Source organism: Sebastes fasciatus, chromosome 21 (assembly GCF_043250625.1).
Source record: "Sebastes fasciatus isolate fSebFas1 chromosome 21, fSebFas1.pri, whole genome shotgun sequence".
Classification (NCBI taxonomy): Eukaryota; Metazoa; Chordata; class Actinopteri; order Perciformes; family Sebastidae; genus Sebastes; species Sebastes fasciatus.
Genome location: NC_133815.1, coordinates 17,674,831 through 17,692,313, shown reverse-complemented (window position 1 = coordinate 17,692,313; position 17,483 = coordinate 17,674,831). Strand labels below are relative to the sequence as shown.

The window sequence follows — 17,483 nt, the reverse complement described above, 5'->3', positions numbered from 1 at the left end:
ACAACTAATTGATTATTAGAGAAAATTATCGACAGATTAATTGACCATGAATATAATGGTTAGTTGCAGCCCTAAACTACCGATTACTTACTCAAGAAACTTTCCTTAAAAACGGTGGCATCACTGTAATAATGAGACCAAAATTGTGACCATGAAAAAGGTAAAAACTATAATTGAGCACATAACCGAGTAACAAAAATACATTTTAATAAAACTAAGGGTCAATATTAGACGTAAATGAACTACCTGCACTTGAACTTTGAGATAATTGATAGGAACCTCAAACAGAAGAACATATCATTGATATATTATCCAATATAAATGTATTTATTGTGTTATGTTGCATGAAGTCCTTTGTTTCTGTGTCATTTAGATTGTTTTTGACTGTTTAATTGTGGCTGTTGGCCTTTAAAACCAGGGTGGAACAATTTAATAGGAGGAGACTTAACGTCAAATAGCTATATATGTGTGATCAGCAAGTGTGACCTTTAACGGACAAATACGATTTTGTAAAAGCCACAAGTCACACCTCTGTACAGTAAAATCAAATAACAGCACTTAGAGGCTTCTTTTAGGTTTTTGCCAGTTGCTGCATTTCTGAATGATCTCTTTCATAACCGCGGACTGCGGTTGTGGCTGTAGAGCACGTATGCATTCATTCATTGTGTGTGTGGGTGTGTGTGTTGTCTGCTGACTCTGCAGGCCCTATCAGAGAACATGAGATGAGAGGGCTGAAGTTTAACCAGACATGTTGTAGCTCTCTTTATCTCATATCTACAGTAGCCCCCACCCCTTTACTTCCCGTCTCGTTCACAGGTCGTACAGTATGTGTGTGTGGGTGTGTAACCCCCTCCCCCAGTTCCCAGAGAGAGAAAGTCACTATTTTTAACAACCAGACGTTAGTATTGTTAGTAGATAAAGTGTAATCCTCCTGCTGGCTCATGACTGAAAGTCAGAACTGTTTCACTCACAGCAGCTACTTATCAATGTTGTAAAAGTGATGATTACATTATTTTCCTAGATGGTTAACTATAAACTTTCAGGGGGCAACTTCACAGCCTCTAATGGCAGCAAGAGGGAACTGCTTGAAATTTGAGCTCCAGTATTCAGACATTATGTAACACGATGTCCAAAATCACAGAGATTCACGTTTCTTTTGGAGGTGGAGGAAGGGAAGATTTTCAGCTCTTTGCTTAATGAAAAAAACTGTTTTGTGTCTCTTTTCAGGTTGCTTCTTTAAAAAATTCCTCTTGCTATTGTATCCACTAAAGCTGAAACGATTAGTTGATTAATCGATTGACAGAAAATCAACTGCCAACTATTTTACTTTCACTGTTTCCATCTTCTTCCAAGCGTTTCTTTATGGAGCTCGATCCATCCCCGGAACTAAATGTCTAAATTATCTCGGGCATCTGCTGCTTCAATTTTGAACTTTGCTTTTTGAAATGAACACCAAACTATACAAATTTAAGTTATACATGTTTTTTAGTACCACTTTACTGTAGTAAAATAGAAGCCATTATTGGGTTAATTTATCAGTATGAATTGAATTACTGCCGATGTGACGGCGTGATGTCCGTGGCTGACGATCACCAGCTGATCTACCGAGCTTCCAGTGAGTGCACAACAGTGCACGTGCAATTTGAGACAACACTATACCCGGTCGAAATTCATGCTCTACGCTAGTAAGTACATATAGTGTGCACAGTGTACTACATGGCAGTGTAGGCCTAATAACGAATGTATGAGACTTTGACTTTGTCAAAAATCACATACTATGTACTACATACTCAATATGCGTACTATGGTGTAACATACTTATGTGTGAATAAACAGCACTGAGCAGTAATTTACCTCGTCACTTACTGAAAGCCTGCTTGCCGGTTGGAGACGTGTAACCATGGTAACCCATGCCAACCTCATGTGACCAAAACGACGGTTTGTGAGAATCAACATCTGAATTAATTCAATATATATATATATACTCCTAGAAAAGTGAAATCTTATACTTAAAGTTAAATTGAAGCGTTATTGATGTCACAGAGCTGTTGTCGTTACTAACCCATCGTACTTTGGGATATTTATGCCGCGTAGTGTCCAGCGTTGCATAATGGAATATTTCACTGGAAATAGTATGCAATTTGCCTACTATTGGTTTTATACTACGGTTTCGGACATACTAAAATATCTCACATGCTGTTTTAGCGTACTGAATAGCATGTTAGTATGGAATTTCAGACGCAACCACAGCTCAATTTTAAATGACTGGAGTGCCCCTTTAAATTATGCACCGAAAACAGATTGCAACTCCTCTTTTTTCTTTTTTCTTGAACACAAAACAAACAACAGTACAGAACACCAAACATTACATCAGTGGTCTATTTCAGTAATAATAAGAAATATATAAACAATAATAGGCTAATAGTAATGGGAATAAATAAAATTTTTATTTTTATTTTATTAGTTTATTTGACAGGGACAATACATAGGCATTGTTACACTTAATTAAAGTGCAACCGATGCAAGGTATATAGGACTTCTAGCCATAGCTAATTTGCAGACCTTGGCACTGGTTAGGCTTTTAAGAAAAAGAAAATAAATAAAAAAAAAAAATACAGAATAGCACATCTTACATAAAATCCCATAATACAACACTGTACATTACAATCAATTTACATATCAATAATCAGTGATCACAGGTTTGGTTTAGTTTCAGCCAGTGTTTCACCTTTTCATTAAACGTTTTCAGGTCAGGTTGTATTTTTATTTCCATTGGTTGGGCGTTCCAGAAATGTGTTCCTCTTACTATAAAAGATGACTGGCCGAAGGTAGTTTTGCGCTGTGCCACTCTGCAGTTACCATTTGTTGATCCCCTAGTGGCTATTCTATTGGTATTCATTTTGATGACATATGGACAAATTACAGCCGGGGCAAGATTGTTCACACATTTAAAAATCAATTTGATAAAAGAAAACTTGATAAAACTATCAAACCTGAGCAGCTTATACCTTTTCAGAATTATACAGTGGTGCCATTTCATCTTCTTTTGATCCAGTATTTTCAGTGCTTGTTTATATAGCGATGCAACAGGTTTGACAGGTGACTGTGAAGCCTGACTCCATACAGTAACACAATAAGACAAGTGTGAAAATATCATGGCATGCATAAACAGTTGAGCTGCTTTAAGGGGTATGTATTGTCGTATCATTCTAAAACAGTTTAGATTTACCTTTACTGTCATAAATAGATTGTGCAGGATTTACAGAAACAATCATCAAAACTTAAAAAAATGACCTCTCATGGATTGTATTTGAGATTTGAGGTCTACAATAAAAACAAAGTACAACTTACAACTAACCTGGACCATTTTATACTCACTTGTTGCTGAATAAAACATTATAACTTTAACAAGGAAGTGTAAAAGTAGATTTCTTTTTAATTTATTATTTCAAAATGACAGTAGCCTATATATAATAACAAATACAGAAGAAGCATAGCGAAAACATAAACAAAGATCTGTGCCCAACATAAAAGGACAACAGAAATTAAACAAAACCAACATAAAGTATTTCACTTAAAAACGTTAAAGATATTGCATACATTCATTGTTTTTTGTTTTGTGAGGAAGACATTGTTTAGCTGACGTGTGTCGCCTCACTGTTTTGATCAATGCTCGTTCACGTCTATGTAGAGCGAGCACAAGCATGAGCCCGTCGCTGACTTTCGTTGACTTAACGGCCACAGGTGTCGCTGTTAACAAGCATTTCTGATTCTTACAAACAATCCCTTTAAATAAAGGTTAAACAAATAAATAAATAAATAAAATAAAACAAAAAAAAGTACAACTTACAACTAACCTGGAGCATTTTATACTCACTTGTTGCATTGTGTAGCAGAATAAAACATTATCACTTTAACAAGGAAGTGTAAAAGTAGATAGGCTTGTGCAACACACTTGAGTTGTTGCACTAGTCTGTAACCTGAAACCTCTTCAGGAGGAGTTTCATGTGAACACACATCTACACTATCAAGCATGTGAGATCTATTTCCGGATGTGTCTCGTACTTCCGGATGTTCCTCCTCCACGCTGGTTTCTAGTTGTTCTGCGATGCGGAAACTTGTTTGACTTGGGAGGGGCAACAAGCCGGTAGAGCTCCGTTGTTTTGGAGGAGAGAGGACACAACAATATGGAAACAACCTCCGAAGAAGTAATTATATTTAACTTTAAGAGCTCCTCCTCCTCAGAGAGCCGGTCACTTCTTTCTGCAGAGTGATGCGTTTAGGGACCCTCGGAGAACTGCTCTGTACACTGTGTTCATGCGTCCACAGTTCACTGGTTCACATCAAAGGTGTCTTCGTGTGAATGTCCACGTTGAGCAAAGTGCAAGGTCTCCTCAGAGATCATCAGATATGAGCTGCGACGAGCTCTGATCCTCACTTTACCTCCGCAGCTACCTTTAAATGTGCCTTTTTTTGCACTTTTTTTATTTTGTATAAGATAGTTTTATTTTATTTTTTTGCATCTAAAACATGTCGTGCATGTTGCTGGGAGTCATACGAAGGTGAGTTTATTGTGACTTTATTGTGTTGTTTTTTATGGATTTAAAATGTTTTTAACTTTGTGAATGATGCAATTCATTGTAATTGTACTATGTTTAGAGAGTTTGTGCTTCACAATGCACAACATGGCTAAAAAATAAAATAACAACCTGCAATTAATGTAATTTAAAGGGCAACTGTGCCCATTTTCAAAATTCATACATGTTATTCCTACGGTCCAAGACAGTCCAAAATATGGATATATAATCGTGTTTTAACTTTGTGAACAACACATTTCATTGTCGTTAAGCTAATGTTTAAAGAGTATGTGCTTCAGAATGTACAAAATGGCTAAAGAACCCCAACACAATCTGCTATTTAAATGTAATTTAAAGGGCAACTGTGCCCATTTTCAAAATTCATACATGTTATTCCCACGGTCCAAGACAGTCGTAAATATGGATATATAATTGTGTTTTAACTTTGTGAACAATACATTTCATTGTACTTGTACTATGTTTAGAGAGTATGTGCTTCAGGATGCACAAAATGGCTAAAAAAAACCCCAAAACAATCTGCTATTCAAAATGTAATTTAAAGGGCTACTTTGCCCATTTTCAAAATTCATACATGTTATTCCTGCGGTCTAAGTCAGTCCAAAATATGGATATAAAATTGTGTTTCAGCTTTGTGAACCATACATTTCATTGTACTTGTACCAAGTTTTAGAGAGTGTGTGCTTCACAATGCACAAAATGGCTAAAAAATAAAATAACAACCTGCTATTCAAATGTAATTTAAAGGGCAACTGTGCCCATTTTCAAAATTCGTACATGTTATTCCTACGGTCCAAGTCAGTCCAAAATATGGATATAAAATTGTGTTCAAGCTTTGTGAACAACACATTTCATTGTGCTTGTACTATGTTTAGAGAGCGTGTGCTTCAGAATGCACAAAATGGCTAAAAAAACCAAAATAATCTGCTATTTAAATGTAATTTAAAGGGGAACTGTGCCCATTTCCAAAATTCATACATGTTATTCCCATGGCAGTCCAAAAATATTAGTAAACATGAACAACTCTCTCCCAAATCCTAAAACTAGAGTGCCAAAACTCAAACTTGTGGTGTCATAGGGTATAAAGTGTGGAGCTGCTTCATGGACAATGAAATGGAAGAGTAGTAGGAGTATATGGGTACATTTTCTGTTTCACAACTCGCAACACTACAATAGAATAAAGCTCATTTGGGTATAAACAAAAAAGAGAACAAACATTCTGTTGGTCCACAAAATCAGTCGCCCATTCATTATCTATGGAGTAGCTCCACACTTTATACCCGATGACATCACAAGTGTGAGACTTACTTCTCTGGTTTCTGGCTTTGAGAGAGAGAGAGAGAGTAGCTCATGTTCACAAATATTGACTGAACTCTCCTAGGCCATGGAAATAAAATATTGGAACTGTTAATTTAGGTGGTGTTTACTTTAGCAAATGGTCTCTTTGGAATAATGTTCACCACTTTTCTGAAGCAGACACTAAATATATTGGCTTACGACACAATAAAGGCTCCCATTTTAACACAAAATTGAATACATGATGTCTACTTCTACAATGAGATAAGACCTGTAGCAGCTGCATTGTTAAATATTCATTTGCTATGCAGCAGACTGCTGCAAGAAACTTGCCAGACTTGATCTCAGATCAGATGACATTGAGCAAAGACATATAGGCTCTTTATAGGTAAACAACACTCTACAGTTGTATTTGATTTTGAAAAAAGGGCTCCTGTCCTGTCTTTTTGCATTCCTTCTCTTCACACCTTTCCCCCCCTCCAGGCTCTGTGATGACACCCCATCACACAGGGACCCTGGAGTCAATGTGAGCACTCCATGGCATTGTGTGTGTGTCTGCTTTTATTTTCTCATTAAGGATGCATGTGAGCGAGTGACTGACACCATGGTAGGACATGTGAGATAGTGACAAGGAGGCCCATGCTGCTGTGCATTTTTGTTTGTATTTCTGCCTGAGAGTTAATGTCTGGAGTCATCATTCACCACTCCTCTATTTGCCTGAATTTCGTGGAGCATGTTCCGTGTATTCTTCTTCCTCCCGGGTACTCGCTGTACCATGGCGTGATGTATGCAGCACGTGTGCATGTTCTTAGTGATACTGTGGCTTGTCTCTGCTTCATGTTTAGACTCTGCCCCAAAGAGGCTATTGACCAGGATCAGTATGAGGGGGGAGTGTAGGCGTGTCTGGCTGTGGTGTGTGAGGATTGGCTTGCTGACTTGGAGGTGTGTTTGGAGGAAGAGTTGCTCAGCTGGTCGCTAGAGACTGCCAGGGGAATGGATTCCAGATGAGGGTTATCTGTTCCTCGACATTCCTCGTCCCCACCTCTCTCTGGACGACGTCCTTTATTTCAGGCTTATTTTGCACCCTTAAAAAAAATAGAGAATGATGTTCCCTCTATCAATGTTGCCGATCAGTCGCATTTCAAAGGTTTCCTTAAAAGCTGATGCTAAAGTTATCAAATGGGAGGCATGCTTGTCCTCATTAGGTATGGGGCACGGGGTGGCAGAGACAAAAGCATGAGAGGATAAATGCCTGCGGGGGAGGGGGGAAATTGGGAACAAAGGTCACCAGAGTCTGAAAAAGCTTCTTTTTTGATGCAAAGAAGGAGAAACAAAGCTGCTAATCTCGTCCCACTGCTTTTATCCTTTTATCTTTTGTCTCAAGTCAGCCACGGCCCGTCCCGTGCTTCTGCAAACAAACAAATAATCAACAATTCTGTTTATTAATTTCAAATTCAGATCGACTCATCTACTTTCCTAATCACGTTGAAGATAATATTCAGCGCCACCCGAATGATTACAGTAATTAGTGGCATAACAGGATGGATTATTGCAAGCATAGGTAATTGATTTACTGCGGGGGGAGAAGAGTGTAAAGTTCTGTGGAGCTGATTTTAAGGAGACTGGTTCCTCTAATGTCACAGATAGGGCTGACACAGGGCCTTTTATGTTTTGGTCTTCTGAGGCTAAAGGTCAATCTAGGGTGCTGTGATGATACAGTAACACTATTGTTCTTTTAGTTCACTTTCAGCTAATAATTCATTCATTCATCTGCTCAGATCGTAATCAAACAGTCTAAACTGAGACACATCAGCCGTGTTTCTTTTAAGAAAAAGAGAAATTAGAGTGTTTAAATGTGCTTATTTGGTGGATTGTCATTTGAAATGTAGTACAGACACTTTCTGATAATTTTGTTCTTCCATCTTCACAACAAAGTGCACAGTGCTTTACTTTTCTATCTTTGACTGATGTTCAATTATAGCATTTTTTATGGAGAATATTTACTGTAAACTTTACTGTAATCCGCCAACTATTTTGATAATCGATTAATCGTTTTTTAGTAATATTTTAAGAAAAAAAAGTCAAAATTCTCTAATTCCAGCTTCTTAAATGTGTCTTTCCTCCTCTATGACAGTAAACTGAATATTTTTGAGTTGTGGACAAATCAAGACATTTGAGGACGTCATCTTGGGTTTTGGGAAACACTGATCGACTATTTTTCACCATTTTCTGTCACGTTATAAACCAAACAAGTAATCGATTAATCAAGAAAATAATCAACAGCTTAATCGACAATGAAAATAATTGTCAGTATAATTGCTAATAATAAGTTAATAAGATGAATATTTTTATCCGTTCAGATCTTCTCTCATCTGGACTGTGGTGGGTGAACAGGTAGAAAATACAGTCTACAGTACGAAAATTGACCTGAAACTGCAGGCTAAAACGATGTTGACGTCTCTGGTGACGTCTATGACGGCTACGACCTAATCTACAGCCATCCCCAAATTATTGTCAAGATTATAAAATTCAACATAGATATTTAAGAAAATTCAAAAATTCTTGAAATGTCAATTCTAAGTATTCAGTGGCTGTTCAAATTGTAATAATGATGTCTCTTATTTATATATGTCGAGCATACATTTTCAGCACACAGTGGTTCATGATTAATCGCTGCCACATCAACACGGTACAGGTCGCCTGTTCGGAGGGAGTTTGAACCCTGAGGCTGGCACTAGTCAGCTCTCAACTCTTTGCCCCGTCGAGCTGCATGTTATCGTCTCTCTCACCGTGAGCCTCTCTGTTCTACTCATGCCCTTTGTACGCGCGCTCCAACCAGATTTACTTGTGTGTCGAGTAGATGCGTGTCTGTGCGCGTGCGATTTACACATAATGGCGCACTCGGTGCAGCCAATTGGGAGCCGCGTGCCTGCACTTGACGGGAAGACCTCACCCCATTGTCTTTGAAACAACAAAGTGTCATTTGTATTCCCAGTCAAATTAGCCTTTGATGACAGTTGATTTATGGTTGAAGTTCCTGCAGCTCCTCTGGGCTTCTCATTTGAGGACACAGGAATTCAAATTTCACTTTTTTTTCACGTTTTTAAAGAGGTCATCTGTGGTCATCCACATTGTCCACGGACAGACAATAGAATAGACGATGTGTGTATGTGCTTTGTTTTCTAACAGTAGCTGTGGACAGACAGGCAGGAGACGTGCACATACACACACACACACACACACACACACACACACACACACACAGGCTTGTGTTTTAACAGCTTGCATATATAGCTACTGCCCTCTCAGTGACTTGTGTTTAGTGAATATCATGCTACTAACAAACAATAGGCCGACCCCCTGCATGCCTCTCTTTATGTGGAGAAGTTTAAGGCTCTCAGGTTACACCAATATCTGCAACAAAGGCATCTCTCTATCACTGCTGCCACATGATAACTCCAACTCCTTATTTAAACTTGTGTTAAAAGTGTTCCTCATGCTCTTCCAACTCCTCAGTATCCATTGGTATAAATATTAAAGTTAAAGGTCCAATGTGTAACATTTCGGGGATCTACTAGCAGAAATGGAATATAATATTCATAACTATGTTTTCATTAGTGTATAATCACCTGAAACTAAGAATTGTTGTGTTTTCATTAGCTTAGAATGAGCCCTTCATATCTACATAGGGAGCAGGTCCTCTTCATGGAGTTCGCCACGTTTCTACAGTAGCACAGAACGAAAGCGAGAGCCTTTTGTGTTTTTACGTTACCTGAAGGCCACCATAGTTCTCTGACACACTTGTGTTGTGTTATTATGGTATGGATGGCCTCCGTGTGAGGTTAACGGCGTTACCACTGGTTTGCACTCGGCGGCTCACGTTAGCGCAGTCTTGGAAAGGGAGGAGTGAGCGGAGGGGGACCCAGTTGGTTGCAATCTGCAACCACACCCCTAGATGCCTCCAAATCCTACACACTGTAGCATTAAGAAAAAAAATAGCAGTGAATAAAGACTAGAATCTCAAAGATAATGAGACAAAAAAAATTTAATATCTGAAGCAAAATTAACCTCGTAAGAGACTGAACTCGTCTTAACCCACTAAACTAAATGTGTCTTCCCTTGAGCCAATAAGGACGCTCTCCCTGCACTATATCCTGTTAATCTGCACTCATGTATCTCCCTACATTGATAATGTCATTAAATAAGATCTAGATAAGATAAGTCTGTCTATAAATTCAACAATGCTATGTACAGTGAAGTGAACAGCATGGTCTGTTGAGGTCACAGGCCGCTGTAGCATTACGTAGATGACGGATCACAGGGCTGTCGCACTGCTAACACCGATATCCTGCACATGACAAGTCCAACAAATGCTGCTGTTCATGCTCTTGTCATCTCAAAGAATGGCACGTAATATTTCATGTATATGAGTATCAGTTTAGTTGGAATGTCCCTGGGTCACAAGTAAAAGGTCAAAAGAATAATGACTAACTTATATGCCCGTTGTGTTTCAGGCATGGTGGCGTTGGGGCAAGTGTCGGGGTTCGGTCCCTGGCTTCCATCCCCTCGCTGCCCCCGGCGGTGGCCGAGTTTGTGAAGGGAGCGGTGGCTGAATGTAAGCCCGCCGGTGTGCACGTGGTGACGGGGACGCCGGAGGAAGCGGCCAACATCCTGGCAGGTCTGGAGAGGGAGGGGATGGTCAAGAGGCTCTCCAAATATGAGAACTGGTAAGGGCTTTACATTCCGTACACTCGCACACACACACACACACACACACACACACACACACACACACAAATACAAATACATGCATTCGGTGGTGTGTTGCTTCAAGGCAACGTTCTTCTGCATCATGCTCAGATTCCTGCTTCTTTTTTCAGTTGGTTGGCGCGTACAGACCCGAAGGACGTTGCTCGGGTGGAAAGCAAGACTGTGATTGTGACCAAGAGCCAGAGGGACACCATCCCCATCCCTGCTGGAGGGGTGAAGAGCCAGCTGGGCAGCTGGATGAGCGAGTCTGACTGGCAGAAAGCCAGACAGGAGCGTTTCCCGGGCTGCATGGCAGGTTCGTTATTGGATGGAAATGTTTATCCCTTGTTGCCAGAAGATGTGTACGAAGCCCTCCTAGACCCCTAGGAGAACATTTTTATTAATTTGTGCCCTCAAGTTACTTCATAGAGCACTTCTTCCAATCATTCCTGACAGTCCACGCACTGCTGATGTACAGAGCTCCCCTAGATGATGTGCTTTGGTAAAGTTGGAAAGATATTGACAGATTCAAACTTCATGGATCAATAACTCATAACCGAAACATTGTTAAAACACAAACATCGGCTCTTTCTAAACATAGTAAGGTAAAAAAACGAGCTGCAACCTCATCTTAATCACAACGAGTCGTCCTCCGAGCTGGTCTCTATGTACAGCTGGCTGTGAGACGAGCGGTCAGGGACCGTCTACAAAGTGCAACGCCGAAAAGAGATGCTATAAAAATATTCCATAACTTCACTATTATACAGTGTAGTACCATCAAAATTACTTCACACATCAATGGTCTCTTCATAGTTGTACTACAACACTTAGTTTGGAAAAATATGCTTTTGCATAATTTTGGTGAATTTTTAATGGGAAAAATATTGTTTTTCGGGAGACTCCAGAGGTGGCGAGTCGCAATTGGCAGTGGTTTACGGGATGAGTAATTCCTTCACTCTTAAGATAATTATGTACACGTTCTTGTGCCTAAGGAGTAAATGAATGGGAAATTCACTCCCTGAACTCTTGAGCTCTATCTTAACCACCTTTTCAACATTTGTCAATATTGAAAAAATAAACTGCATTAATGTGTTTATGCTTCTCTGTGTGCCCTCTGTAGGTCGGACCATGTATGTGATTCCCTTCAGTATGGGTCCTGTAGGCTCCTCTCTGACTAAATATGGTGTCCAGGTACTGACTGTGCTCCTCTCAAAGAATGCAATAAAGCAATAACCCAGCTGTGTTGCACCTATAAATATCTATGATTTATTATAGTAATTTATCACACGGTGTATTCTAATGAATTGCTGTAGCACTTTATGGTTATTACTCGCTGAGTGTTTCAGGTTGTAGATCAGGGCGATAAACATTTTTGCTCTGCTTGAAGGTGACGGACTCACCTTACGTCGTGGCCAGTATGGGGATCATGACGCGCATGGGCTCTCCGGTCCTGAAAAAACTGGCCGAAGGAGCGGAGTTCGTCCGCTGTCAGCACTCTTTAGGACGACCTTTACCCCTCAAAGGTACATATTCTAAGTTCCTGAAACAAGTTGTTTTAATGCTTTTGTAAAAGTTAAAAGATCTTACAAATCCTCCCTCTCTGGTATTTCCCCTCTGTGTCTCCTCTCCAGCCCCTCTGGTCAACTCGTGGCCCTGTAACCCAGAGAAGGTGCTGATATCTCACCTGCCAGACACCAGGCAGATCATGTCCTTCGGCAGCGGCTATGGAGGAAACTCTCTCCTGGGGAAGAAGTGCTTCGCCCTCCGCATCGCCTCCCGCATCGCCAAGGATGAAGGCTGGCTGGCTGAGCACATGCTGGTGAGAGTGGAACGTTGCTGCCTAAAGCCAGCGCCACATGCTTCACACATTATTCTCCATTAAAAGTGTCTTATTTCTGTGAGGAATCCAGATTCATGCTGTAAAATGTCAGGGATTTACTGTTTTATTTGTTGACTACTGTAAAGCATGGTCGTTCTTTCGAAAGTGTTTGGCCATGATGCTCTGTCAGTTTGAGTGAATTGATATTCACCACTCTCTCTCCCCTCCTCAGATCCTGGGTATTACCAACCCTCAGGGAGTGAAGCGCTACGTCGCGGCGGCGTTCCCCAGCGCCTGTGGTAAAACCAACTTGGCCATGATGAAACCAACTCTGCCAGGCTGGAAGGTGGAGTGCGTGGGCGACGACATTGCGTGGATGAAGTTCGACAGCCAAGGTGAGAGGGAGGAGGACGTCTCCTACTCATATAAATCACTTTGTTACTCCACAGGTTGGTGTTGTAAATCCTCCCATCTGTCTCTGCAGGGAAGCTCAGAGCGATCAACCCAGAGAACGGTTTCTTCGGCGTAGCTCCCGGCACCTCGGACAAGACCAACCCCTATGCCATGGCCACCATCGCCAAAAACACCGTGTTCACCAACGTCGGAGAGACCAGCGACGGAGGAGTGTGGTGGGAGGGCCTCGACCCCCCCGCAGCCGGGGTCAAACTCACAGACTGGCACGGAAAAGCCTGGCAGAAAGGTAACCGGCTGGGACCGCCCAGGCTTTTATAAAGACATCAATCTAAAGAGTCCTGCTGGTAGTTCAGCCGTTCTGGAGGAGATGAATTGGTTTTACCACTTAGTTTCTAATGAACATCAGTGAATACTCAGCAGTTTTACTGATTTAATTTTAGCTTGAATTATGCAGTTGTTTTTGTGCCAACAAAGACATCAGAAGTTCTGATTATTGATAGGCCCCACAAAGAGCAGGCCTGGCTCATACACAACTTTAAGAATCAGTCACTGAAACGCCATCTTGTATATTACTATCTCTTTCATCACAGACTTCCTGGATAAATCAAACTAACAAATGAAGAGTAAAATGAACAGCCATAGTGTATACAGTGCCATCTAGTGGTATGTCAGAGCAAAGCAATTTATGGAAATTGAGGGACCAGACACAGTATAAACCAGCAATTCTCCACCACTGGGCCAGGACCCACTGGTGGGCCTCAGAGCGCCACGTAGTGGGCTGCGGAGGTACTGCCAAATGGTTAGATTAGATTAAAAAAATATATATATTGTTTTAATTTACAAAGCCAGTTATTTTTACATCTAAATGTGCTCAAGAATTCACATAAAAAACATAGGAATTCAAACAAAGCATAATTTCCATGACCAGTTACGTTTGAATATCACCACACCAATCACGACGCATCATCAGGACAAGTAGAGACAAACGCGTTTTGCCACTGTAAGCTAGTTAACGTTCCCTCAGACACAAAATGGATTGTTTTTTTAAATGAAAAAGTGATGTGGGAGACAACCCTGCGCTAGTAAAAGCACCGAGGGCGGCTGTGCATATGTCGATGTGTCCTTGAGCAAGACACTTAACCCCAAATTGCTCCCGAAGGCATAGCGTGTGTGATGAGTATTTAGATTAGATCCTGATGGGCAAAGTTGGCACCTTAGCAACCTCTGCCATCAGTGTGTGAATGTGTGTGTGAATGGGTGAATACTGACATGTAGTGTAAAGTGCTTTGAGTGGTCGGAAGACTAGAAAAGCGCTTTATAAATGCAAGTCCATTTACCATTTACCAAAGCGTGTGGTGAGGACCCTGAATGCATTAAATCTGGATTCATAATGTTAGACAGTGATAGGTGAGGGTAAGCCGTATATTTATTTTGTCATTACAGCTGACAGTGGCAGAACACACATTTACAGCCCAGTTTATTTTTCTCCTTTTTTGTCATGTTATGTTTTTTTTCTCATTTATTTGGGAAAGTGGTCATTGGAATTTTTTTTAACAATCAAAAGTGGGCCTTAAGTACCCAAAAGGTTGAGAACTCCTGATATAAACTATGATATTCAGATGTAGATTACTAACTACTGTGACATTAAATAACATGAACAACACTGAAGATATAATAAACTCTGGTTTCCTCTTTGTACAAAAGGAAGCGCGACCCAGTGCGCCCACCCCAATTCCCGCTTCTGTGCCCCGGCGGCCCAGTGTCCCATCATTGACCCCCGGTGGGAGAGCGAGGAGGGCGTTCCCATCGACGCCATCATCTTCGGTGGCAGGAGGCCGGAAGGTTCGTGTTGCTCTCACTGAACATGGAGAGATTTTCTCTAAATAGTCACAGACTTTATTTTACCATTTCACATTTGAAGCCTTTAGTTGTTAGTCTTCTTTGACAGTCACAGAGGGAAGTAAGCTAAATTAGCTTAAAGGGGAACACCACCTAAATTTCTAATATGTTATTTTCATGTCCTAGTAAAGTTCAATCCATATTTGTGAACATGAGCTGCTCTCTCTCAAAGCCAGAAATCAGAGAAGTAAAACTTGTGATGTCATAGGGTAAAAAGTCTGCAGCTGCTCCATAGACGATGAATGGGAGACTGATTTCATGGACCCACAGAATGTTTATTTTCTTTTTTTACACCCAAATGAGCTTTATTCTATCATAAAGTTGTCAGTTGTGAAACAGAAAATGTTCCCATATACTCCTACTACTCTTCCATTTCATTGTCTATGGAGCAGCTCCACACTTTATACCCAATGACATCGCAAATTTGAGTTATAGCACTCTAGTTTTGGATTTTGGAGAGAGTTGTTCATGTTTACTAATATTTTTTGGTCTGTCTTAGACCATGGGAATAACATGTATGAATTTTGAAAATGGGTGTAGTTCCCTTTTAACTTCCTCTACATGTCTATCTTACATTGCAACCAGAAAAGGAAGCCTAGAAACATTATGTAAAATTGTGTTGTCTTGCCCTTTAGCATATTACACGTTTGAGTCGTCACACACAAGTAGCTGTGCATTAAACGTGATAAAATGTTGCTGTTGTCAGGAGTCCCTCTGGTCTACGAGTCTTTCAACTGGCAACACGGAGTCTTTGTTGGAGCCTCCATGAGGTCTGAAGCCACGGCAGCTGCTGAACATAAAGGTACAAACTGACACACCTGATCTCTCTGTGGTCTAAATTCCTGTAAATACATTAATTGTTCTGGCGATGAGGTGTTTTAAGATAATGGGATGATAAGGACGTTATTCTTACTATTACTAAAGCCAATTCTTTGTCCTTCAGGCAAGATGATTATGCACGACCCCTTTGCCATGCGGCCGTTCTTCGGCTACAACTTTGGCGACTACCTCGCTCACTGGCTGAGCATGCAGAACCGAAAGGCCCCCACTCACCTGCCCAAGATCTTCCACGTCAACTGGTTCAGGAAGGACCCCGCGACCGGCGCCTTCCTCTGGCCAGGCTTCGGCGAAAACGCCCGCGCGCTGGAGTGGATCTTCAAGCGCTGCAGCCGGGAGAGGGAGGACGAGGCGGCCAAGAAGAGCATCATCGGCTGGCTGCCGGAAGACGGCGCCATCGACACTAAAGGCCTGAGCGGCAGCGTGGATATGGGCGCCCTGTTCGACGTGCCCAAGCCTTTCTGGCAGAAGGAGACGAAGGAGCTGAGAGCCTACTTCACTCAGCAAGTCGGAGCTGATCTGCCGGCTCAGGTGGAGGCCGAGCTGAAGGCGCTGGAGGACAGAGTGCACAAATAAAACGCTACTGACAGGAAGTTCATCCAGAAACAGGGAGGTAGTCACTGTTGACTCAGCATTCAGATCATTAGGGTGCAATCAGAGTCACTGGCTGGGTTTATATACACAGAGAAAACAGTTTGGGTTTTATGCTGACAGGTCACTTTGGCTTAGAAACAATGCAGTCAAAAATGGTTTATGGAAGCCACATTTTGGGATCTCCATGTTATATGTTGAGAAAAAACCTTTCAGAAAAGGTAGACATGTATTTCTTCAATCATAGGTTGAATAAAAAGCTGGCTAGTAGTTAACTTCCTGTTTGCATGTTAACACAGCCAGTGACTCTTAATTCTCTCTTTAATGAAGAGATTTCTTTTAAGAATTAAATATCAGAGATAAAAAGCTAATAATCTACACTGCAATAACTTTGGATACGACTTCACACTAATGCTGTAACCTTGAGAGAGACTGGTGTTAGGTTGGTGGTAGGAGGGATGTTTGAAGGTTAGATTTCTGTGACGTCAAACTTATGTAGAGAAGCTAATGTCGATACCTCCATTCACTCACAAGACCTGGCATGGTACTAAAGCACAATCAACATAGCCTCATGGTGCCTTTTAGACATTAAACAATACAGTGTTTACAGGCTGAGGCCCAAAGATCTTTTTTTTTTGGCAAAATTCTGACAAAAAGTAGATAAAGTTTTAACATCTTTACTCATAAAACGTTTTTCAATAAATTTTAGTACCAGATCTTTTAGTACACCATTGACTGAGTCTCATGAAATGCCTTTTTATTTTGAATTGAGCTTGATATTCAAATAGATATATATATATATATATATATATATATATCAGAAGTCCATTAACTTCTCCAAAACACCGTAGTAGGTTTCCAGTGGGAATTACTATGCATTATTCATCTTGCCACTTTTGTAATGTTTGTGATTAATTTGTTTGATTTCAGGTGATGTTTACACACAATTATGTGAAATGTTGGACCAATAAATGCAACTGAGATTAATAGGTATTTTTTAGAAGTTGTATTTCATGGTTTTTATTACAGTGCAATGAATAAATATCTTCAAATGCAGAAAATGTCTCATGTTTATTTTTTTAAGTAATTAAAATACAAATAAAATGTGGGACACAAAATATGTAAGAAACAGAATAGATAACTAAATGAGATTAAATATGCTTTGTTAAAAATGATCTGTAAAATATCACAAAATTACACAAACTTTTCCAAAAAAATGATCTTGTAGTACATTGTTAATGTGTGAACTGCTTCTTCTCATGTCGCTATTTAGAATAGTTCCC

The 17,483-nt window shown here is 40.5% G+C and overlaps 1 protein-coding gene across 1 annotated transcript; it reads left to right on the top strand.

Annotated features, from left to right (window-relative positions):
* Positions 1-4,026: 4,026 nt before the first annotated feature.
* Positions 4,027-17,193, top strand: pck2 (phosphoenolpyruvate carboxykinase 2 (mitochondrial)). The gene is made up of 11 exons (XM_074621805.1): positions 4,027-4,562; positions 10,406-10,618; positions 10,772-10,956; positions 11,761-11,831; positions 12,028-12,163; positions 12,272-12,459; positions 12,692-12,854; positions 12,944-13,159; positions 14,578-14,715; positions 15,479-15,574; positions 15,716-17,193. The coding sequence occupies exons 1-11, from the start codon at positions 4,531-4,533 to the stop codon at positions 16,183-16,185; spliced, it is 1,908 nt and encodes a 635-aa protein (XP_074477906.1). The 5' UTR covers positions 4,027-4,530; the 3' UTR covers positions 16,186-17,193.
* Positions 17,194-17,483: the final 290 nt, after the last annotated feature.